This window comes from Macrobrachium rosenbergii, chromosome 45, assembly GCF_040412425.1.
Source record: "Macrobrachium rosenbergii isolate ZJJX-2024 chromosome 45, ASM4041242v1, whole genome shotgun sequence".
NCBI lineage: Eukaryota > Metazoa > Arthropoda > Malacostraca > Decapoda > Palaemonidae > Macrobrachium > Macrobrachium rosenbergii.
Genome location: NC_089785.1, coordinates 33,564,234 through 33,591,046, shown reverse-complemented (window position 1 = coordinate 33,591,046; position 26,813 = coordinate 33,564,234). Strand labels below are relative to the sequence as shown.

General features: G+C 38.9%; 1 protein-coding gene across 1 annotated transcript; it reads right to left on the bottom strand.

The window, feature by feature from the left end:
- Window positions 1–10,825: 10,825 nt before the first annotated feature.
- Window positions 10,826–24,866, bottom strand: LOC136829902 (selenoprotein F). The gene is given in 5 exon segments (XM_067089026.1): window positions 10,826–11,652; window positions 12,041–12,089; window positions 19,939–20,054; window positions 20,487–20,611; window positions 24,704–24,866. Coding segments are annotated over 5 exon segments (525 nt in total). The 5' UTR covers window positions 24,752–24,866; the 3' UTR covers window positions 10,826–11,465.
- Window positions 24,867–26,813: the final 1,947 nt, after the last annotated feature.

Genomic DNA, 26,813 nt, shown 5'->3' with positions numbered 1-26,813 from the left:
TTTAAAAACATATGCTATTATTTTACTTTTAAACTCTGGCACTGAAAAATATAATACAAAAAATACAATTATACAACTAATTCACGATAGTATTTGCAGTTAACTGTATTCGATTTTATTACATAGCATACCTTAAGAACTTTACTTGCCTTCAGACATACACATGATTTTTACATTTTAATTTTGACAGTGAAAAGTTTTAAAAGAAAGATATCAGGACATTATTAATGCATTTTTTTTTACGTAATAATTCTTTAAAGTAATTAATGCATTCAGTTTGTTACTCTAAAACATACTATATAAACTTTGGTGGTGTAACTTTCCTTTGGTGCTGTATAACGTCTGTATATTTTTTATTCTCAGTATGATACATATTAACCCTTGAACGCCGAGCCTCTATTTACAAAAGTGTCTGTCATATGCCGGCGGCATTCGGGAGTTAGTGCCAAAGCGGAAAAAAAGTTTTTTTCAAAAAAATCACAGCACACTTAGTTTTTAAGATTATTCAAAAAATCACAGCACACTTAGTTTTTAAGATTAAAGAGTTAATTTTTGGCTCCTTTTTGTCACTACCTGAAGTTTAGTATGCAACTATCAGAAATGAAAAAATATCATTATCATATATAAATATTGGAATATATGACAGCGCAAAAAAAAATTTATATGTATACAAATCGTGCTGTGAGCAAAACGGTTAAAGCTAATGAGTTATTTTTTTTTTTTTTATTGTACACTAAATTGCGATGATTTTGGTATATAACAAATTGTAAAACGATCAAAGCAACACAGAGAAAATATTATCACAAAATGATGCATGAATTCATAATGTGCAGACATTTTTTTTTTTTTAAATTCACCATAAATCAAAATATTGTGCTAGAGACTTCCCGTTTGTTGCAAAATGAAGGTAATTGATTGAATATTACTAGGCTGTAAGTGTTGTGGCTTACAATTGCAGTTTTCGACCATTTCGGTCGAGTTAAAGTTAACCGAGGGTCAAATTTTTTCTATTTATCATGATTTATATGAAAATATTTCAAAACTGATAAAAGCTACAACCATGAGTTATTTTTTGTTGTATTCTACATGATATTGTGCACATTTTCATGTATAACACTTTATGTAACGCCTAATAGAAAACGGTGCGAAAATTACAACAAGGTGACTAAAGAAATTCTGAGATTTTCAGCCGAGTTACCGCGCACGGAGGTAAGGAAAAAGTTTTTTTCAAAAATTCACCATAAATCGAAATATTGTGCTAGAGACTTCCTGTTTGTTGCAAAATGAAGGTAAATAATTAAATGTTACTAGAATGTAAGAGTTTTAGCTTACAATTACGTTTTTCGACCATTTCAGTTGAGTTGAAGTTGACCGAAGGTTGAAATTTTGGCACTTATCGTCATTTATGTGAAAATATTTCAAAATTGATAAAAGCTACAACCATGAGTTATTTTTTGTTGTATTCTACATGAAATTGTGCACATTTTCATATATAAAACTTTATGTAACGGCTAATATAAAACGGTGCAAACATTACGACAAAGTGATGAAAGAATTTCTGAGATTTTCGGCCGAGCTACCGCACGCGGACGTAAGGAAAAAGTTTTTAAAAAAATTCACCATAAATCGGAATATTGTGCTAGAGACTTCCAATTTGTTGCAAAATGAAGGTAAATGATTGAATATTACTAGAATGTAAGAGTTTTAGCTTACAATTGCGTTTTTTCGACCATTTCGGTCGAGTAAAATTTGACCGAAGGTTGAAATTTTGGCACTTATCATGATTTATATGAAAATATTTCAAAACTTATAAAAGCTACAACCATGAGTTGTTTTTTTTGTTGTATTCTACATGAAATTGCGCACATTTTCATATATAAAACTTTATGTAACGGCTAATATAAAACGGTGCAAAAATGACGACAAAGTGACGAAAGAATTTCTGAGATGCGTCGCTGATGCTCTGTAGTGCGAGAAGAAAGAAATTCGCGTATGCGCGGCTGGGTAACGCTTGTAAAGAAAACAACAGCGTGATCCGTGAACTCCCAGCATCCCTCAAGGCACGTGATTTAAAATCTTTTGCAAACTAGGCCTATAACTATTTTTCTGCGAATATTTAAAAAAAACTTTTTGTAGTCGACGTACGATATGTCCAGTCGGCGTTTAAGGGTTAAAGGAATGATATATCTGTTACAGTACATGTTGAAATTATTTATGCTGTTTGGTAGCGTAGTTTTGCCTTCTTAATCTACATTACACAGCTTGGTAAGCTAGCCTAGCGATTTAATTAAAAATTACAAATATTTGTTGTAAAAACCAAGAACTTGGATGTAATATTTGTTACTTTTTCTTATAATGCTTTCTTTTTTTCACAAACTACACATCAGGAGTGAATGGTATCGGGAAGACTAAGAGAGAAATAAACATTTAACATATACAAGTGACCACTTTGTTATTTATTAACTGTTCTTGAAAGTTGGTGTGACTGGAGATGTTCTCAGACAGGCATTTTATGATCATAAGATTTGTAGAAAAATGTGTTCCATTGAAGAAACAGTATGAGTGAAGTTCACTGGTTGAAACAGTATGAGTGAAGTTCACTGGTTAAATAGAGGCAAACTTTTGAATATTTTTATCTATTGATGCAATGAATAATGATGGAAAAAATTGAATTAAGTTCCCTCTTTGTAGCTGGAATAGTTGGGCATTAAGTTTACAATTGTACAAATTTTTGAGGCAGTCGTACAACGAAGGTCCAAATTAGTATTCATTCATTAGTTCTTTTCCTGTAATGGAACATTTGCTATTGCAGTAAGTTTCAGCTGTGAAGCAAATCACATCACTGAAGATCAAAACTAACAAAATAAAACGTCCTGCCTAACAAACTAACTTAATTGCTTTATGGTTATCTAGTCATGTAGTGCAAATTGCAAAATTAATTCATATCAAGTTATGTACAAACATTATATTATTATAACGTAGCAGTTATATACTGTATTTGCTAATACATTGTAGTTTAAGGCTGTAGCTCAAGTTTCATGAAAATACTCATCTGTCTGTAAACGATAAAAATTTTATTCTTCCTCATTGTATTCGTGTGGACATGTATGTGGGTGTTTCCTTGAGAGTAATATCTGGATGAATTTCACTTGAAAGGACAGCCATCTTGTGATGTCTGTAGCATATAGAACCATTCAGTGACGAAAATTATATTTCACACCTCATGTTTGACAAATACAATTGTTCTAAATTTCATAGCCACAAACATTATGCTTACAATGCACTATCATTGTTTGTAATTTTTATCCCTTGAATACTGAAAAACTGAGTATTACTTTCAAGTGAAAAATATTCAACATGGGGATAAAATTCTTGCAACTGAACTTTTTGTTTTCACCAAAATATTTCTCCATAGTATGTTTTTGTTATTCATTCATTTGATATAAAATAAATTATGATGTAGTTTTTGGCGAGAGCACTTGTAATGGGTAAGCTAAATGTATTGTATCAGCATAATAATGGTTTAATATTTATACAAAGTACTCTGTAATTTTTGCATCATCAAGTTTTCCCACTTGTTAAAAGGCCAGTCTTGCTGTCTTGTGTATCATGAGGGCTAAGGGAGGTATTGCAGCTTGAGTATGTAACCTAAATTTGCATTGACAGGATAGCTTTGAATGATTTTTTATATATACTTATCTGTATTGGGCTGACATTCATGTCCTTGAATGTCCCAAGACACATGCCACTATTTGTCTTCCGGACAGAAGAGGGCTATCATTCATGCATGTCCCGTGGACTCCCCTGTATACAAACTATTTTCCTCATAATTTGTGTAGGCTGGATGAAGAACAGTGAGATACAAAGGAACAGGAGGTGGACACTGAATACGTGGTTGGTAGGTTTGTGAATTAGTTTTATCGCAGCCCCATCAATCATGTTGTCTCCAAATTGCAAATTAGAAGAAAGAAGTTGAGGTCACCAGCTTGATTGCAAATGTCCAGTGGGTCCAGGAGAGTACTTAAGTACAAGTGGGACCAAAGACCCAGGAGGAAAACAAGAACTCTGCACTACTGTGTTGCAAACAGAGAAGGCATCAGCTGACTGAAGTGAGATGTAGGAGCTCATGATCCTCTTAGAACACTCCTCTTGAAGATGCATTAATAATAAATAAAGGTTGGTTAAAAAGATGTAGAGGATGAGGAGACTAAAGTACTGCATCTTCATATAAAGCTGTCCTGCCATGACTAGTGGCCTCATTAGTACAGTCCCATCCATTTATAAATTACTCTCAACAGGATATCAGGTTGGACAAGTCCAGGTGGCTACATCTCGCTGCTTTATCATGCAGTTGACTGGAACACTACCATCTGGACATGCAGCATTTGTCTCTTGCCCAGTTAAAGCACTCCTGGCCCTGCTGACCACCTCCATAAGAAATGAATTGTTGATTTTCAGTACCCTTTCCTGCCAATTGATAACAGTGAGGAACTCTGGGAGAAATTTCCTCATCAACTTAGGACAGGGAAAGCGTTACAGAGCAAAGGAAGCAGAGCCATCTTGGACACTCCCTCCTTGAATTGGGAAGTTGTTATGCCTGAGATGAGCAGTTATGCCCAAGATGAGCAGCCTCAAAATCTAGAATTGCCCCAGTTGATGAAGTCTGTTGGGTTGGGTTACTGAAAACACATCTTTTAGTTCTGCTGCTGAATCCTTTTCCGTTGGCCATTATTTTTGGAAATGGGCATCCAAAATCTTCAGAAAATGGCCATTATTTTTGGAAATGGGCATCCAAAATCTTCAGAAAAGGAACCTCTACTCCATTGTATATATCGTCTCAAGTTTGACACTTCTTACAGAAAGAGCGAGTCAAAGTGGATCTTCTTACAGGGAGCAGGAGCAGTGGACAACAACCTAAATGTTCTAGATGCATTACAGTGTAGGAATCTTAATCATTGGCTAAACAAGAGCATCTTGTCGTACCTCCTATGGTTATGAGACCCAGGATGGTCTTAGGTAACTGGTAATGCCTCCTTTTGTGATGGCTGGCTGTGGCAGTTGATATGAGAGGCTATATGTCACTAAAGGAAGGTGAAGAGGTAGTGAAGGCTCTGGTAGAAGGTCTACTCTGAACAGCAGATCATTCCTTGTAGCAGTTAAATAGTCCAGACTACCCAGAGACCTTGAGGAAGCAGCAGGTAAAACAGCAGGTACCTTAGAAGCAACAGAGTCAGCAGGTGCCACAGAAGTCACAGGTACTGAAGGCATAAGTGCTGACAACTCAGATATAGGCACAGCAAAGGTTGCCCGTGAAGCTAAGCCTAAGCCAACAGTAGGCAAAACTTTTAACAACAACAGTAACCAGCAAAACCAAGGTAAGAGATGCCAAATTAATGAGAACAGCAGTCATTGCAGCCAGTGTAACTGGTTGAGGCTAGCCCTGATCATCACTCCAAGACTCTCCTGCAACAATAAAAAAATCTCTGACACTAGAAAATCCATGGCAGGGAAGTCATGGTTGGGCAGGCAGAAAACAACATAGACAGAAGAATGGTCAGTCAGGCTTTTTTTTTTTTTTTTGGGGGCATTATAGGTATTGCATGCAAGTGGGTGGTCTTGGCAAGCAGCCAGAAACATACCACCAGAAGACTGCACCTTCACCTTGACCAAAGAAAGAAAACTCCAAAGGCCAAAGACTGGGGAGCAAAAGCAGAAGACATGTTTGTAGTGACACTCTTACCTTGACTTGGAGAATCTTCTCTTCTCACAGCCTGACCACTTTGCTAGCAACCAATATAGGATTCCATACAGGCAAGAAGTGCTGTTTCAGGATAGGTGCTAATCAGGGGGACACAAGTTCACCCTTGGGAAGCTTGCCAAGGCATACTGTACAGTACAGCAAACTTACAAACCAATGACAGAAAAGTAGCAAACACACCAAAAGAAACCTATATACCGTAGTTGCAAAACAAAGCAACACAAGTACAAAATACACTATATCACTTATGAGCAACACAAGTGATATAGAAAATATATTTACATAGCTTAAAGAAAATGATTAACTAATCAAGGACAGTAATAAAAGCAAAACTGACATCTACAGAAAAATACACAAATTATACACTAGTAAGAAAACCTGAACAGAACTTTACGAGCAACCACCTTGAGGCAAAATTCACAGCAATAGTGTAAAAACAAGCCAATGTAGCTTACTGAAAGCACAGTATAAAATCATATAGGGTTACATTTTCCTCAAAAATAGTGGGCAATTCATTCTCAGAAGGTAAGATCTATGAAAGGTTTGATTAAAACTAAAAAAATTGCCAATCGCAAACAATGTGGACATTCTTAAAGAAGTGTTGTTGAGACATGATTTATGAGGATAATAGTTTGTACTTAGTTTTTGTACTTACTAGCAGTTCCACAGGTCGCATGTTTGAACAATCCATTTTCTGTCTGGAGGATAAAAGAGAGTTTATGTCTGAGGACACTTAGAACTGTGGATATTAGGTACAGTATGGTGGATGGGTTTGCAATGAAATGTCATTTTATTATGCAATAAGTGTTTATGTAGTTTTACCTCAGAGCTGACTTTCTCAATGAGCTGGCATGATTACATTGAGGTGGTATGTACACAGGTATCTATTCTTACTAATCTGTAAAGGAGTACTGCCCCCAGCAGCAGGCCATAGGTGGCACAGTGCAAATGTTACCAAAGCTTTGTGCAGCATGATTATCTATCTTTCATTTATTTAAGAACAGAACATTTTGGGCAAGCCCAATAAGTTTTTAAATGTGACAAGTTGATCTTCATAAATTACTTGGCACATTTTGGGCAAGCCCAATAGGTTTATAAATATGACAAGTTGATTTTTGTACATTACTTCGCAGTAATGATCCTAAAATGGCATGAAATTAGTTGGCCCTGTTGGTTAAATATTTCATATCTCCAGTTACAATGGAAATAAAGCTCTTACTTTGTGGTCTTGAAGGCTCTTACTTTGTGGTCTTGAAGGATCAATAGAGTGTATGGTAAAGAAGTTTTTTATCTTCAGGTTGTACGCCAAAGCACTCTTATGTTATTAACATAAGACTTATTCCGTAGCTCAATACAGTACTGTACTTTTGTAAGAAAAAAATAATGTAGTAATGTTCCAATGTCTTTGTAGGAATCCCTGTATGTATGCCATGTGTATGTCAAGGCAAACTGTAAGTTAAGCTACTCTCTGATCAGTCCTTTATGCGAGTGATTGCCCATATTCTAGCGTACATGTTCTCTTGTGCGTGCTATCGATATCAGTGTCAAGTATTTTACCAAATGGGAGAAGATATGCAATATTAGCAGCAGTCAAATTTGTATGAAATACATGATGCTGTTATGCTATTGAAGGGAACCAGTATTTGCACTGCAATACTTGGACCCTTCATGAAGCAATGTCCATTTCTCACTGGATCCATCCCAATTCCGTCCATTCAAACTGCGTTTTGTTAAACATCCATAAAGGATTTGTCTTTAAATAAAATATTTTTCACAATAGTGTCTTTCATTTTCCCTCTCTTGTGATCTTGATCCATCTTGCATTATTTTTCTTTGGCTGAGCAGCAGCAAGTTAAGAGTATGAAATGTAATCTTTGTAACTTGATATTTTAAACCCAACAACATAGCCTATTTTGAGTGTTGCACAACACTGTTTCATCATAAACCCCATTAAAACAACCTGTATGGCAGTTAAGGTAGAACAGCACTGAGATGCCAACACCCAAGCAAGGAAAAGGGACCCAAATTTACAAAGTGAGTTCATTGGAATCAGAGGATTAAGTAACCCTAAGCTGTAAAGAGAATGTTTCTTGCTGAATTGGAGGTGACTTGTATAAAAACGCTGAATTGGAGATGGCTTATATAAAAATACAGAAGTCCCTCAGAAGAAACTCATGAGAAAGCCCTCTTTTGGGGGAAGTCCAAAGGCCGGCTCATACCAAAGCTTCAATGAAGTCACCTGAAAACCAGGACTAGATTCCGCTAAGAAGACTAAAGTAATTTGAGAACCATTTCCTAATATACTGCTGAAATAACCTTTACTAAAACTTTCCGGTTGAGAAAAAAGGCAGACCTGATCTTGAAGCAAGGCATACTAACCCCTCTGGCACTAAAGGACTCCCACATTTAGGAAAAAAAAAATGACATCACCAGACCTTGATGCATCTAGTTTATCAGCAGAAACCTCCAGCAATGAGGATACTTGTTGGAAGCTATCTGAACATGAAGGCTACATGTCCCCAAGCAACAGAACCTTCAGCAAAGGATTGTGCATAATTTTCCATCTGCAAAGGCTCCTGTGTGAATAAGAATGATGATCTTGTAGACTGCAAAGACTATAGACCAGAAGTATAACATCTGGACTGTATGCAAAAGTGCCATAGAAGGAGCAAAACCCCACAATTATCATAGCACCTGCATGCTTAACGTAAATGGCCAAGTTGACAGGCATGATTATATGTTAGTTTTATAAGTTAATTATCATTACTGTATTTTATTTTTATTTTCTGTAATAGTGAAATGGTATGGGCATTACAAAATGTATAAAAAGCACGTTTAATTTTATGAGATGTTTTTTAGCAAAGAATTCTTTGTTTAAAAAGTATCTGTTCTTGTTGTGACGTCACAGGGCAAAAATGGTGGGAGATGAGGGAGCAAAACTAAACACACCCAGGCGAGAATGTTGAATAGAGCATAGTGCGGTGGAGAAAGCTCTCTGATGGTTAGGTTGATAATTTTGGTTTGTAAGTGTTTTGTGGTTTTTGTAGCTGTAAGCTGGACTGTATAATAAAAGAAAAACGGGAACAGGTGGGTGGATTGTATAATTGAAGCATTTTGGGACATGTTAGGCAAGGAAAATTTTCAAGGCAGAACTGCTATCACCTGCAAAGGGTGTCTGCCCACATCAAGAGCTTGCCTAGAAATAATTTGGGGTTAAGATGGGTGTGGCTCCTTCCTGACAGAAAATGCATGCAGAACCAAGAAGATATTCTCAATTCTAGGAAGTCCTCCCTGTGTACCCAAAAACTCTCCTCTCTCAACTGGTTGGGCAAAAGATCCAAATAAGAAATATGGAAAAAAGGCTATGCTACTGTAAGAGAGCTACTTTAAAACTAGAAATAATCTAGACTTACTTGATACCATTAAAAGATTATAAATAAGGTAAAGTCAGGTTAAAATAGTTATCTGAAAAGCCATCAACAAAAGGCTGCCTGATGAGTGGAAACTACTGCAGAACTGAGAAATGCCTCATAAATACCACTGAACAGGTACTTTACATTAAAAAATATATTAAAAAAAATTTCACTGTAAAGACTGAAGTATATCTTCTGTGGAGTACAGTAGTTGAAAAAAGTTAAGTATACCTTAGTTTAACCAGACCACTGAGGAGCTGATTAACAGCTCTCCTAGGGCTGGCCCGAAGGACTAGATTTGTTTTACATGGCTAAGAACCGGATGGTTACCTAGCAACGGGACCTACAGCTTATTGTGGAATCCAAACCACTTATGATGAGACATGAATTTCTGTCACCAGAAGTAAATTCCTCTAATTCTTCATTGGCCGGTCGGAGAGTCGAACGCTGGGCCAACAGCACGCTAGCCAAAAGCTCTACCCACCCCTCCAGTGAAGAACTACAGTAGTTGAAAGTTTGTGCACACAATTAGGATACTGCAAAGCAATGGGTTTGTGATGACACAAATGTACTGTAAGAAACACACTCAAGTTATCTATTAGGGACCAACAGGTCACTAATTTGAAATCAGAAGCTAACAGCTTTTTGCCAGTCAGACACTCACAACTACAGTACAGTTTACAAATGACAATACTTTAATTTTAACAGCTCTACAAACAATTTCAAATCAGTTCATAGAAAATGGTATGAGACAGGAAATACTCACCGACTTTCTCCAACCTAGAGAAGAAACCCTGCCAACACTCTTCATAAACCTAAGAGAGAGAGAGAGAGAGAGAAAAAAAAAGGCAATATGCACTGACCTAGAACAGTTTTAAGTTTTAAGATTTTTGAATTTCTGGGTGCATTTAACCAGTCAGTAACCAAAGAGCCTGTGCTTAGTGCCAACTTGTAACCAGCTAATAATGCTCTTTCTTTTACACTAAGCATCTGGGATTTTGCACAACAAAAGAAATAGGCTGAGGCAAAGTAAAACACACCAGTACTGCTAAATACTGATAGAGATGCTTAAAGCCCAGAGACTAAACCCAGGAATTTTCCATCTTTACTGGTGTTGCAGGACTCGAGCAGCTTAGAATTGACTTATCAAGAGTTCCTACTACACACTCAGCGTAATATCTCAAGAATAAGGCAAAAAGAAAAGAAACACTGCTGACACTTACCTTTACCTTCAGTTTCTAGCTTTCTTAAAAGTAGATATTTGTGTTTGAACTCTCCAGTACAAGCAATAAGTTCATCATCCTTAGTCATAATCATCAGATTTTACCTTCAGGAGGTCAAGCAATTAAATACACTCTTGTTGCTGTCTCCTGTCCTCCCTGCCTCAGTTTCCATTAGATCCAGATTATCTTTAATTTAGCTCTTTCTCCAGGTCTTTGCCCCAGTACTACCAGATCTCCCCATCTCATCACTTGCCTGAACCATCTTTTTCTTTTGGACACTACATATATCAGCAACTTCACTTGTAATCTCGGCATCTGAATACACTCCAGCCATATAGATCTTGGTATTCTGCAGTTACCTGTTCAATATTAATGGTAAACACACTTAAAAATATCTTTACAGAATGATATAGGAGGAAATGATAACCAGCTGAAAAAGTAAATTTATTTTGGTGTAGTAGCAATGTGGCTGACTTACCTCACAGAGAGTAAGCAAACAACTTCCACAAGAGCCTCCCTTGAAAGGTTTACGGCTTCCATTTCATCACATTCACTCAGAACTCTATGAGTTAAATCAGCCAAGACCCTTACTAGAAACCAGTGGAAATCAAATATAAAATGTAAAAGTTTAAATTATAAACTGTCGTCTACTGAATAGACATACATACACAACACTTCAAAACACCTCTGCTCAACAAACACTAATTCAAGTCAGATATAGAAATTCTATAAATACTTTCAGCACAGGGAAGGTACTTATTACATGTTTCAATGTGAGTTGTATATAATTAATAAAACTAACACTATCTTATTCAATATGCATCCCTTAAAAATGACTCGACAAGTCTATCAAATGCCAATTATTATTCCTCGAACTTGACACCAAACCTAAGGAAGCAACCAAATTCCAGCTCTTCCACAGTCCGTAATTACCTGAACTCAGAATTCTGATGTACAAATCCTGAAACTGAATTGCAAGATCTATCAATAAAACTGCCAATCAAATGCTATCATTTTTTAACTTTAAAACTACCTGACCTTCAGTGCTATGAGAAATGCTCCCAGCTAACATTAAACCCTGTTTGTTTCCAAATAATCCTCTTCCTTTTCATCTTCCTCCTCGTCCCCTGGAAGAATAAGATAAGTGTTGAGAAACTCTTCGACAGAATCTGTATTCCACTTGTCAATTGCCAACGTCTCCATGACGTCACCGTCCTCATCCATCAGTTTGATGACTGGATCTGCCCCTCTAACATACCTGCAGCAGAAGGTTAAGTAATTACTTGATGTGTTACAGTAACCCATTCCAAGTTAACTCATTCACTTGGAACATATAAAAAAGCTATTATGCCATTAACTTGCCAAGCAAACTTCAATACAAAAGACTGCAAGTGAAAAAGAAAAACATCTCTCATAACAAAGTATGGACAAAAAAAGATGAATAGTACAGTATTATAAATTTGGATGGCTTATGATTAATTAATAAGGCCTATAAAGTTTCACAGTAGCATACTTATCAACAAGAGTAAAAAACTAATGCAAGAGGACTTTAAAAAATGTATTACAAAATTACAATAATTTCTGAGTAGAAAATGAAATGTGGTTCTTAAGGTATAAAATGTTAACAGTCACTCATCTATACTTACTTAACAGTAAGGTTTGGAAACGCCAGAGGTCGGTCGCTCTTTACGAACGCTGAAATGACAGTCAGCCATTAGACAAAACTAATTTGAATTATATACAATGAAAAAAGTTATATACATAAATAAAAACACAATGCTGTTGTACTATGTTAAACAAACCTTAAAACACATTACATTCATCAGTTTCTAAGTAACTAACATACAAAGAAAGCTTGCTGATAACACTGACTGCAATGGTTTGTGATGGATGGCCCTTTCATGGACTAACATTGTCATTCAAATACCAATTTGTAAACCAAGTGCCATTAAAGACACTTTTAAAAACTTTTTATACAAATTTATTAATCATATTTAGCCTTTGTCCCAGTTAAATGGACCTAGCCACAATGATGTGGAAAGCTGAAAGGAGGGCTCCAAGGTGCATACCAGCGTAGAGTCCAATGGCAGTGCAACAAGTCTCATTCTTCTGTGCCACCCTCCAACTGGTGAGGGGAAGGAAGGACACTGAATATTATGATCAATGATTAGCAGTAAAACTTAATTTGTTTGAAGAAGTTTGTTGTACAAACCAATTAATCATTTTAGCCTGAATTGCAATTTAGGAGAGACGACAGACCCGAAGCACCTCTGTTAGGAGAGACGACAGACCCGAAGCACCTCTGAAGTAAACAGAACACATACAACAAGTGTCATACCCTTAGATGGTACAGTCGGGGAAAAGATTCCTTTTACCCCTTGAGTTCACGAGACATTATAAATGGCAATGCTGCTTTTGTTTATGTAGTTAAGTAGTAACACTACTGGCTGATTGGTGCTGGCTGATTGGTGCAGACATCTTATCAGTTAACATATATTTACTTACGTATTTCATAAAAACTAAAATACACTGACAAAAAGAAATAAGCGTGAACAATATACAACGTGAAAAATGGGTTTATGAGTGTTTTTGACAGGATTATATAAAACGCTTTAGAGGAGGGAAATTATTTTGAGTAATACCATCATGCATTGTCATTTGGCTCGTGAGACTGACGAAGGAGACGGAGGTGAAAGGAGAGAGGTTGGACAGAGGTGGAAGGAGAGAGGTTGGAAGTGATTGTATGTTAGTTTTATAAGTTAGTCATTATTTTATTTTCTGCATTGATGAAGTGTATGGGTATTGCAGAATGTATAAAAAGAAGGCACATGTTTAATTTTATAAGATGTTTTTATAGCATAGCATTCCTTATGTTTAAAGAGCATGTTATTGTTGTGACGTCATAGGAAGTGACGTCACAGGACGAAAAATGGCGGAGGGAGAAAAAAATGTAAACAAACAAGGAGCGGGAGTGTTAAAAGCATGGTGGAAAGAGGTAGAGAGAGCTCTCTGAAGGTTAGGTCGTTAATGGTTGGGTTGTAAGTCTGTTTGTGGTTTTTGTTGTCGTAAGCTGGATTGCATAGAGTAAAAAGAACAACGTGAACAGGTGAGTGGATCACATAATTGAATAATTTAAGGATAGGTTAGGATAGAGAAAATTTCAATTGGTAGCAGAGCGTGGTTCGTTAAAAATGGACGGATCTGATGGTAAATTTTGGGAGATGAAATCTGTCCGAGATTTAGCGGGGCACAGGGCGATTATAAAGGATGGAGAGGACAAGTCGAAGATTGGCTTGTGGTGTGTGGAGAAGAAGTGAAATATCCGGGGATAGAGATAAGGATGAGCTTAAAAGGGAAAGCTTTAGAAGTAACAGAAGGAATAGATAGAGATGAACTTAAGGATAGCGAGGGGTCAAAGATAATCCTGTCCAAACTAGATGAAGTGTATCTAAAAGATACGTTAATGGAAAATTACAGTAAAATGAAAAACTATTTTAAAATAGAAAGAGAATCAAGCAATCTTGGGCTGATTCGTACAATGTAGAAGACTCACAGTCAGGTGACAAGGGATGGGTTGACTTAAGAGATTATAGTAACGTAGAAAAAATTGAAGATGAAGAAGAGGTTTTGCTAGGATTCGAAAATAGAAATGTAATTGAAGCTAAAGAAAAGAACTACAAAGTTGGAGAGAAAACAAGGTATATGAGGAGGTAAATGACATTGGACAAAAAGCTATATCTACAAGATGGATAGTAACTGAAAAGGTAAAAGGTGGGGAAAGGATATGTAAAGCAAGATTGGTAGCTAGAGGTTTTGAAGAAGAAATGGCTGAATGGGAAAAAGATGCTCCTACATGCAATGCCGAAATTTTAAAATTTTGTTTGACGGTAATAAAACTGAAAGATTGGAATTGTTATACGTTAGATGTAAAACTGCATATCTACAGGGTGATGAAATACAACGAGAGGTATATTTAAAACCACCTAGTGAAGATGGTTGGAGTGGATTATGGAAATTGAAGAAAACTGTTTATGGGCTCAAGGATGCAGCAAAGGCATGGTATTGTAAGGTGGTAAAACTGGTGGAGGAGCTTAAAGGTGAGAGGAGTAGATTAGAACCTAATATATTCTTTTTGGAAGAAAGACAATAAATTGAATGGTATTTTATGTACACATGTAGATGATTTTTTGCTATGGAGGAACTGAAGGATTTTTAAAGGAAACAATTGGGAAATTGAAAGGAAATTACAAGTAGGAGAACAAGAAAGTAAAAGTTTTAAGTATATAGGAGTAATAGTAGAGCATAAGGAAAATGGAATTTGTCTTAATCAGTGGCAGTATATAAATTCTATAAGAGAACCAGAAGCCAGAAGATTTACAGGTATTAGAGTATTAGGACAAAAGGAGTTAACAGAATATAGATCAGTGGTAGGACAGTTGAATTGGGTATCGCTACATACTGTGCCAGAAATATCATATGATGTTAGTGAATTAAGTAAAGCTTTTAAAGAAGGAACAACTCAAGGTATGAGAAAGCTGATTAAGATAGTGAGAAAAACTAAGTGCATAATGGGAGAAGTGATAATAAGTGAGTTAGAAGAAGAAAAGGTTTATTGGGAAGCCTATGCAGATGCTTCATTCGGGAATATTGAAGATGGTCATACTCAATTAGGTTATGTGATATCATTGACAGATGGTAAGAGGAGAAGCCCTATATGGTGGAAATCCAGAAGAGTAGCAAAGTCCACCATTGAAGCAGAAGCTCTGAGTGTTGGGGAGGCCATAGAGGGATTGATATATTTCAAACATTTGTGGGAAGAGATAGTAGGAGGGAGAAAATTAGAAGCACTGGTGAAAACTGACAGTAAAACCCTAATGACTGCAATAAAATCAAGTACCGGAGTAAGTAGTAAGAGATTAAAAATTGATATTGCAGCAATAAGAGAAACAATAGAATCTGGAGAAATAAGTGAGGTGAGATGGATAAAAGGAAAGCATCAGATAGCTGATGTATTAACCAAAGCTGGAGTTTCGGGGGAAAGCATTAGGAATTATGTAGAGGGTAAAGAATTGGAGAATAATGGAGATTAGAGGGGATTAGGATAAGAAAAGGCTGGAGGGGAGGGAGAAGGAGATAAGTGTGATTGTATGTTAGTTTTATAAGTTAGTCATTATTTTATTTTCTGCATTGATGAAGTGTATGGGTATTGCAGAATGTATAAAAAGAAGGCACATGTTTAATTTTATAAGATGTTTTTATAGCATAGCATTCCTTATGTTTAAAGAGCATGTTATTGTTGTGACGTCAGAGGAAGTGACGTCACAGGACAAAAATGGCGGGAGGGAGAAAAAATGTAAACAAACAAGGAGCGGGAGTGTTAAAAGCATGGTGGAAAGAGGTAGAGAGAGCTCTCTGAAGGTTAGGTCGTTAATGGTTGGGTTGTAAGTCTGTTTGTGGTTTTGTTGTCGAAAGCTGGATTGCATAGAGTAAAAAGAACAACGTGAACAGGTGAGTGGATCACATAATTGAATAATTTAAGGATAGGTTAGGATAGAGAAAATTTCAGGAAGGAGGTAAAAGTTGTTCGGAGGGTAAGGATGGTGAACTGTCTAATCAAACCATGCATAGCTTCGTTAATGATTTTTCTTATAACTCCAAAATCTTTAGAAGCTACTGCAGAATTCCCGTTTCAAAAATAGATACTGTTGCTACAGTGACTGAAAATAAATATCAATGAAATTGCTACAAAACAACAGAATAAGAGGGAGAATGAACCCTAACGGCACCACTCTTGAGCTGGACAAAGGCTTCTTAAGAAACCTTTAATTAAGCATAATCATGAAACGGTGGAAGCCAACTGAAAGAGAAGACCTGAAAGTCTAATTCCGGCAACTCGACAAAGGAAAGCCGAGAGTGAAAGAACTAGAACAAACTGTTGGACGCACAACTTGATAACCCTTACTTGGCCACAAACTGAGACCAACTGAAATCACCCACAAATACCACCAGTTATGATAAAACTCTTATCTTAAGTCAAAAGAGGTATGACACCCACAAAACTTGGGGACAACAAACAGTCGGTTGTAAAAACCTCTTGCAGAACGATCCTCCACTACTTCTATGGCTTTCTTTCTTAGAAGAGCTGACATCTTCTCCATGAGAGCTACAAAACTCTCGGAGCCCTCCAAGTATGCCATCAATGTGATCAGTGAAGTTACGAGAGGAGGGTCCTCTTTGAAAGGAATTGAGCAACCCTCTTATAAAACCTTGACCGTCCAAGGTCCTGCTCCTCTGCCACTCCACCTCGTCCAAAAGAGAGAGTGTCTGGCCCCTACAGGTGCGTGAAGGATGGGAAAGCCACATTCTGGAAGAGGGTTTGCTGGAAGTCCTCTTGAAGGACCTTGTTGAAAACCACACCTTGGAATGGGGTCAAGAGAAGACCTGTCTGCCTCCTCGAAAGGGCTGCTGCTGTAGAGGAGATACCGACTTGGATGGAACCAAAGCAGAAGGCTCCTTGAGGCGCTTCGCTGACTGGGCTAGATGATCTTGCATGGATTTCTTCTGTAAGTCAGTGGCAATCTCAACCGCCGACTGCGGGAACAAGAAATGTCTGTCCAAAGGGGAGTACAGAAGAGCAGACTTCTGGAAGGACATAACTACTTTGGTGGTTAAGGAGCACCACAACTCCCTCATCTTGAGGACCCCTAGAGCAAGAGCTGCCAGTTCTCAGGGGCCATCCCCCACTGCCCTATCTGCACAGGATAAGACACCTAGCCAGTTGGAAGACAAGTCAGTTGCTAGCACATCGTGTTCCTCAATCTTTCTAGCTAGCGCTCCTGTCATCATGTCCAGAAAACTGAACACCTCAAGAACCTTAAATAGGCATTTTACTACGTAGTCGAATTCTGACAAGGTGAAGAATACCTTTGCTGAAGAAAAAGCTGAACGTCTTGCCAAGTAGATTAATCCCGAGAAGTTATCTTAGGAAGAGGCAGTGCCTCCCAAGGATGGAGCTTCTCCTGTAGAATAGGAGAGATATCTCCTAGCTGTCAATCTTGCTGGAGGAAAAGCAGAAGTGGCCTTCCCTTGCTCCCTCTTAACAAACAACCAATCCTCTACTTCCTCGAGAGTCTTCCTAGCTGTGGAATAAAGAACCATCTTCGGTAGGCGAGAGCTAGAGTCTGTCTGATTCCTCATCAGAAAGATAGAGGCGGCAAAACCAGAGCAGCTGGTTGAAAATACAAGGGGAGAGACGCTAAAAAATACTTCATCAAAGAAATATATGCAGTAGGAGTGGGTTTCTGGACAACCTCTTCCTCTTCAGAAGACAATGGAGACAAAGAAGCCTCTCGAGAAGGCTTCAGCAAGGCTCGCCTTGTGCAGCAAGCCAAGCACATTTTCCAACTATTTCTTAATGTGTGCAAAAGATGAATTCTCTGACACTAAGACAGGCGAAGCAGAAGAATATGGGAGCTTAGTTGGCGCAGAACGCTCCGCTGATGCGGGGCGCCCGGATGACACCGAACCTTACGAGACAGGCACTCCGGAGAATGAGAAGGGCATTCTGGAGTCCGAGACTGGCAGTTGGAAGTCCGAGACTGGCGTTCAGCGACTGGATGGCGCTCTGGCGAACACACTGACCGCTCACATGGATGCCCAGAAGATGAGCATTTGCTGGATGAGCGCTTAGGAACCAACAACTGACACTCAGCATGGGAGCGATCAGGAGAACAACAAGCTGGGATGGGCCACTCACTGCAACCTGGTTGCGGACTAAGAGCAGGGTCTCTAAGCGCTTGGGAGAAATGGGAAAGGGCTCTCAACCATGCGGTCTCTTTAAAGGACGAGATTTGCCCAGAAAATCACACACATCTCTACCCTCAACTGGAGAGATCAGAATCCGACGACAACTGGTGAGCACCCACAGCGACGCCCTTCCAACGGCTGTTGGAACTACGCACCACAGAATCGGATTGCGGGCAACTGCCCGTGGGCAAACCTTGCTGGTATGTCTACTCCCCAGGTTCAGGGGTGTGAGACAGTGACCTCTGTTTAGGAGAATCAGAGGGACGAACAGCCACCTCCTCCACTGGCACTGACACTTGTTTAAAACCATGAACTTCGTCCATCAGGACCTTAAGCGATTCACCTAATTTTGATACAGTGTTGACTACAAGATCAAATTTACGGTCAAACTTACTCTCAAGGCTGGCTACGGCATCGGGATCGGAAGCATGGGAGCCAGGAACAGAGTTGATGGAAAAATATTTGGAGGACTAAGGATGGGGAATAATACAAGGGCAGTAGAAGGAGGAACATTAAGGTCTAAGACTTGAATGTTAGATACAGGTCCTAAAGTCACAGCCCTACTCTCGGCTCTAACAGCCGCCTTCCTCTTCTTATCCCTGTCTAATTTACCCAAATGAGATTTCAAAACTTTCCAGTTTTTCTCATCCCATCCACCACATTCAGCGCATGTAAGATCTTTTGAGCACTCTTGTCCTCTACACTTAGTGCAAATTGTATGACTATCATAAGTCACTTTAGTCATACAAGCCTTACACCCTTCGCTACAATATCTAAAACTTGGCAAGCTAGAATCAGACATATTGTAGGAATAACAGCTAAGCTAAGCTAAGCTGAAAAGCTACCAAAATCAACAATACTTCACCAATTCCTTGGAAAAGCGATGAAGAAAACTTCAAACCCAACCACCAAAACATTTGATGCATTGAATTTCAGCAGAAAAGTTGTTTTCTCTGTTTTGTTGTACCTATCATTCCCAGACAAAGGGCAGGGTTGTTACCTACACTTAAAACAATTGAATCGCTACCGTGAACTTTAAATTTTTAACTGCTGATTGAGTAAAAAATATAGCTATGTAATTACTTGGTAAGTTACATATATGAAAATGTAAAGAGAACAAATTATGACCTTATGTGGAGTAACAAGTTGCCAGGCAGCTGTATCTGGCCAATTCAATTAATGAGCTCAGATTAGGGCTCTAAACCAACCCTGGTCCCCTGTGTAAAGGGAGGGCACAGACACTTGCACCTGCACTTCATGAGCAAAACTCTAAGGCTGAATGTTCAATTGCACAGCCTACTTTATACTCAGCCTGAGCTGCTGCCAGGCAGGGGGAGGAAGGAGGAGGAGAATCTAGTCACTCGACCATTCAACCCTAGCCTTTAGCCTTATTGAACCATAAAGATAACCACAACCAAAGAGAGCCAAAAGCCATCAAACAGATTATCAAAAGGGTGCAGAACTTCAACAGCAGCAGCCATAGCTGCATCTAGCAGGGCGAAGATATCTACAACAGCTAAGTGAGTAGGTAGGTTCACCATCCCCTCACTTACCACTTGTTACCTAGCTTCAACAACTGGACCAACTTTTGCCGAGGATATGTACACATAAAAGACGAAGGTTTTTATCCTGGTAGGAAGAGAGGTCATATAAATACAAATAACAATTGTCAGTAAAACTGTTTTACACAAGAAACTTTGTTCTAATCAACACTCGAGAGAATATACAGCATGCTTACCCTGGACCTGTGGGAATGCCCCCAGTCGTCACCCACACACTTCTAACTGAGCACGTGGGTACTTTGTTGGGGTGGCATTAACATCATCAACGTTGCAACACTGCCTACAGTTGCTCCTGTAGCAAACAAACACTTTCAGATAGTGCAGTATTAAGTGTCCAAACAAACTATTTTTTTTGGTTGAAACACACAGAACAGGCAGCCTTAAGAACAAATACATGCATAAAAAAAAAAGGATTGCAGAACAAGGAAGAAATCAAGTTTTTAAACTGAGAAAACAGATTTACCACTAAACAAATTTACTGAAATCAAAAGTGCAGTTTGCTGGGCCATACAATGAAAAAAATACAACACAGTACTTTAATGGTCCTTGTATCACAGTGCATTATTAGTAAAGGATGTTGTTTAACAAACAAAAACTTTGCCATGACATCTGTTACAAAAATTCACAGCCTAGCCAGACCATTCAGTCAACATTCTCAACTCTTGGGGTGCTGGCCCAAAGGAGAGAGGCTGGGTAGGGCTCAATGAACAGAAATGCTACTCACTCTAGTGCTTCCAGATTAAATTCCTTTAAAGTATCACATGATGAGCACAAGAGAGTTGCTCTGTTCAACCCCACAGCAAAGCATTCCTCTGCCGATAAACTCTGAGTCGCTTCTACTATGGCTATCTGAAAAAAAAATAATGAGAGAGTTACAAAAATTTAATTTACCTGCTGAAGGAACAAACAAGGTTCCTCACTATAAGTAAGGTTTCTTCAACAGCCTGAGACAGATTTTGATCCAACTATTTTCCCAGATGAAAATATGGATGACAAATATTTACGGATAACATAATCCACAAATGCTACACCCAGTTCTTCCTCATCTGATGACTTTCAACAGCACCTGAGCAAGTTCAATTCCACTAAGGTTAACTGCTCCATGTTTACGTGAACATATTATTAGATGCACCATATACTGTATGTAAACAGATGTATGTGCTGCACAGAGAACTGCAGCTCAATTCTTTTTGTAGTCATGCATTCCTACATAAATGTGTGTAAATGTTACATAGAAACACTGCCTCACAATCAATAGTGTAGGAAACATAAATAAAAGTATACCTGCAAGACATCAGTAACTGGTTCCAAAACTTGCAACTTGAGTTGAATTAAGTGCCTTATAAAACAACCTAGACCCCCATAACGTCATGAATAGCATCAACACGTAGAAATACATTAAAACCTTTTGGTAACTGAACCCTTTTGCAGACTTTTTACTGAAGATGAAAAACATGATATTTTTAGACATAAAATAAAAATTAGCTTTTATTTGGAAAAGACAATTTGGTTTTTAAGTGAAGCTACTTAAAATTTTGGATCTTCATTGACTTATTCATTTAAATTTTTGACCATTATGTCGGACTCTAGTTTATCCAGCATTAGGTACTGCGGTAGATCTAAGCCGGCATGTCCGCGGTGGAACTAGGTTATGGCAGTTGACATTTTTCTATATTTTGTCGCTCGGCTGTAATTGAGCTGTAAATTACCATAGAACTGTAGCCGACGGTAAGGGGGACCGGTTGGGAATCTGGGTCCTGGGTGGGTAAAAACACTTTCGAGAATAGCTCACGGTGAGGGGGACCCGTTGGGAATCCGGGGTTCTGGGTGGGGTAAATAACTTGGGAAAAGGTTTGGGCAACTTATTGTTGTATTTCCAGTTATATATGTCATTTGGAACACGAAAAACAAGCGTAAAAATAAGTGGGACTAAATGGACAGCACGAGCCGTTACAAAGGTACTTTTCACATATCACTACTACTGCTGATTGCAGGCCATGTCACGCATGCGCGGTCTTACAGGAGCTTTCATTCAACCAATGCCTCCAATTGAGAGAGTAGTTGGTGGGTTTTTTGGCGGGTGGCTGTACCCAACCAATCACGTTGCAACGTTACCCCAACATTACATTTCACCCAGGTGGAGAATTTGGGGGATACATAAACTCAGTTACATGTATTCCTTTTGCTCAACTGTTTTATAACCAATTCCTATTCTTGTAGCTTGTGCCTACAACGTTCTTCAATACTTTTCCGTTCACAAATATATTGACGTCTCTTCGCAACATGATTTTACCATAAATAACTTACAAAATTACTTTACATTTGTTGGCAGACACCTGAAATGTATATGGGGTAGGAGGAGAAGGGTCTTGCAGGACGTTTTTCTACCACTTTCTCTCAGTGAAGTTAACAGAAACCTTTTTTTACATATTTTGTAAGCCCTTTGGTTGGCGCGCGCAGCGCAATATTACCGCTTGCCAGAGCATTTTAGCCTGCAGATTATTTTAAAAAATGCGGATAAGGCACGCAGCGCCGTTCCCATGTTGAAAGCAGAAATACATTTTTAGCACCCCCCAACTATATTTCCTACCCTGTTCTTCAGTTCACCGTGCACAGTTCACTCACTTTGTTCAACCCAGCATGATGACGGACGCATGCCGGAACCTCCCGCCCTCTGAGCCTGTAACCAAGTTGCAATTTGCCTCTTACCTGTGTCATATTATAATACCTTAGTTATAAGGACTATTAATATCCTATAACAACTATTGTTTTGATTGCTGGAGAGCTTATGACTGCCTGAAGGACGAAGGCTACGTGCATTAACCGTCAATCACTCCATGAACTTTGTGGACCCAGTAACTGGTGCGCATACAAATACAAAAATTGAGAGGAGGTGGAGGGAACTTCCAAGACGACACCTAGGTACGGCCGAAAAGATACAACTGCGGGTACTTGGCAGTAGCCCATTTTAAAATCCACTTTGATGACCCGAAGACTAGGCTCCATAAGTTTGTGAAAGGCAGCACTGAATTAGCCACCCCTTTCCAGTTTCTAAACTATCTTCTTTATTAGTACTGTAGTTAGGTCACCTGTATTTATGGTGTTATTAGGTTTAAGTGCTTTTCATGTAGCCAAGGTTATTATTTTTTGGTAACTGTCATTTAAACGCCATGTTTCTGAAAACCTAAAACGAAAGACACTTACCAAGCTTGTACCTTTTGTTAAGTATCTCAAATTATTCCCCCCGCCCTGCTGAATATGGCACCCTTTTACTAAACCCAAGATGGCAGTTTGTTTACCGTTTAACAATCCACGATAACAAAACCTAATCTTGCTAGAATGAGGTAGCCTGATCTAACCGACGTTTTTCAGTTTGCTTTGCTTGAGTTTAGGGTAATATTGCCTTCAACCGTCGGCTGCCTCTTCCAAGTAAACTGAACAATGAGAAAATATGGCCAGTGCTTCTCCATAGAAGGTATTGAAGGCTTCCCTGTCATTCGTTTATCAGCCACTGGATTTCAGATCTGGTTCAGAAGATTCTTGTTCAGCAACCTAACATTGTAATGGGAAAAGGTACAATATGGAATTGGAATAGAAAGGGAAATATAGAAACTGGTTTGTGTGACTCTCAGGGTGTAATGACAGGTTAATTGCCTGACTGCGACAAAAAAACAGTCAATTCCCAGCAGAGTCCAGTTCTGTGAGGGAGAGTCATCAGGAGCCAAACCCGCCATGGTGGAATGGCTAAGGATCTCTAATAATAATAACTGACCTAATAACCTAGTAGATATTATTTTAGAAAAGAGGAACCAGCCCAAAATACATGAAAATGTTTTTCTAGGTGATTTTGATGTGTTTTTCACGAATATCACCTTCATTTTCCTCGAAATTAACGGTTTTAGACTTTACTTGAGCACCTACAGTTTCCCGGGCCACTCGACCGCCGACCGAAATCGGTGGAAGAACACGGCCTTACTGTAACCCCTGTTTGTGCGCGCTGCGCAACATTACCTCTTGCCAGAAAATGTCGGGCTTGCCAAGAATCTTTAAATATGCGGATAAGGCGCGAAGCGCTGCTTTCTGCCACGGTATACTGACAGCACACACAAACAGGACGACATGTTGGTTTTGGTGTTCTTCCACCGATTTCGGTCGGCGGTCAAGGGGCCCGGGAAACTGTAGGTGCTCCGAGTAAAGTCTAAAACCGTTAATTTCGAGGAAAATGAAGGTGATATTCGTGCAAAACACATCAAAATCACCTAGAAAAACATTTTCATGTCATTTTGGGCTGGTTCCTCTTTCTAAAAATTTACCACCTAGTAGGCCGTGTTACTTAGCTGGGGGGCTCTGCCCCCTGGCCTCCCAATGAAGGTAACTCCTCTTTTTACCAAAAGCTCCCTTCTAACACTGTGCATGTGCAACAGCACGCCAGGAAGGCCAGCATACAAAAACATAATCAGTTCTGAGGTTAGTTACAGGTTAATTACAGTCGACCGACACAAAGTACAGGTGGGCTAACCTCTTGAAAAGACCCAAAAAGCTTTACTACAGGGAAAGTCAATTTCAAAGGAAAGGAAATACCCGACACGGAGCTAATGCTTAGTTTTGCCTTCAAAACACCTGAACCTAAGATTTACCCCCAAAATTCCCTCGGGGCCTAAACATTACACACTGGGCCATTCAGTGGCTGGCAAGGGCTTTCGGCCCTCATTTCGGTACCGCGAAAGCAGATGTCACGCTACATTTTGTATATGAAGTAACAGGCCTACTGCAACCATCTGACACCCACAGGTAAGCAAAGTACAATAACTGGGGCGGAAACTGTGAAATGACACCGAAAATCTCGGTAATGACGGACATTGACACTTCAGGCTCAAGGGTCACTCTCTTCAAGAGCTTGGCCTAAAAGAGCCTCCCAAAGGGGTCCCATTCGCGACTCACCACACTGGACACCACCAGGACAGCCACAGCCCCGGGGTCGACCATCATTTTGATGGCGACCTCCTCAAATAACCCGAACTTCTGTGGAAAGTTGACTCTGGTGAAGCGACGTCGAGTCTCAAACCTCCTCCACCATGCTGACGTGTTGCTGGAAGGCGCCGTTACTCATGGAATAGAATTGCTTGTAAGCCGTATTTCTTTGGATAAATTATTTATTTTCCGTTAAAAGATACATTACAACTTATAAAAAATGACTTTTTACGAGGCATTCACCTTAAGAAGTTAATATACGCGGGAAAAACCAGGAAGAAGTTTTATTATTTGTGCGCAACGCTCCCAAGGCTTTATGCCATCGGTACATAAGGAACAAAATTACTTGTAATCATTATTTCCTAGCATAAAACGTGTATTATCCTTTCAAAGCGTTGTTGTGACATAAAAATGGAATTTATATAATACATGCACCCTAAAAAGTTAGATACAGGGGAAAAAAAGGAAGGAGTTTTATTATTTGTGCGTAACGCTCCCGAGGCATTATACCACCGTTACTCGGAGGGATATCATTGCTTGTAGTCTGCATTTACTTGCATAATATTGTCTCTTATTCCCTAAAGAATTTTTCACTGCTTATAAATAATGACAATATAATACATTCACCGTAAAAAGTTACATCCAAGACCATTACTGTGGTGACTCTCTAAACCTTGACACAGAATTATTAATCACGGGAAAGAAAAGCATTTTCAATACTATATGTCCATGGTATCGAGAACATGAAATGAGGTATGATAAACTCGTAGAGTTAATTTGCACATGAAATAAGGTTCGATAAACCCGTAGAGTTTGTTTACCACATAAATGGGGATGGGGAAAGGGAAGGTGGCGGGGGTACGTGTTTGAAACCTACCCTATTATCTACAGTAACTCGTGGGTCAAATGTCGGCCACGTGCTGAATTTTGTCTAGATCAATCGAGAGGTTCAAGCGCTTGGGAACAGCATGATAGAACATTGAACCAATCTGCCAGAAGTGTCCAGGTTCCAGTGGGGTATGTGCATGGGTGTGTACGATCTCCCATGGGATATTTATGAGGGGGAACAGTAACTCTCACGGGGAGACTGCCTCGATCTTGGGTGGGTGATATGTGCTTTTAGCCTGGTGTAGTATTTAAAGAAACCGCCACTATGAAGGTACATTATCCGGGCCATAGAAAGAAGATCGCCCAGTGACATTTATATCTTTTTCCAGACTTTGAGAGAAAATTCCCGGTTGGGAAGCAGGAACTGATCGATGTCTACATAATGAATTTTCCCATTTAATGCTCCATTAGACATTTTTCTGTATGTAATGAACACCATTTCAGGTTTTAGTATAATGGTATGTTTCTCTCAACAGGAATTCGAGTTTCATCCTGAGAGGACAAATATTCGGGAAGTGGTGTTTTTACTTTTACATACTATATGACATACATTGTGGTCTAGAGTATTATAACCTTGTTACTTTGATGACCAGGGTGGTATTCACTAGTATTGCTTGGTACAGAATTATTTGTGAAACAGTATTTCCCCTAGTTACGATTTCCATGGATAGAGGGTGTGAATCACCCCATTTCATGACCGTAGCTTTAGCTGAACCACTTTCATTAAATTTGCAAATAAAGTCTAGTTTTGTATGTCAGTGTTTAATTTCAGTAGGCCTTTGTTGTAAAGATAGATACAGTGAGAGTGTAAAGTCCCCGCTCAACGCGTTCTCTGTAATTGAACATCCCGCCTTCTCATGCCTTCACATTCAACTCCTGGGGTCGACCGAACACATATTATTACCATAATTGTAAATTGTATATTTTATTGTCTTTCCAAATGATCATGGTTTATGTACATGTAACAGAGTTTTTACATTATGTATCAGGCATTACTGATCACTATGCTTTCTGTATGGACCTGTCCTGTTTTGTAGAGAATTAAGTTTGACCTCAGGTCGCCTGTAAATCTTTGTACCTGCGGTCTCTGTGAAATACGCAAACTTCTGCATCCCGCTTTATAAGCAGCTCGCTTCATCAATAAAGTTGCAGTATTTGTCTTCCTGCTCATTATTTTGCACCTCTCTCACAA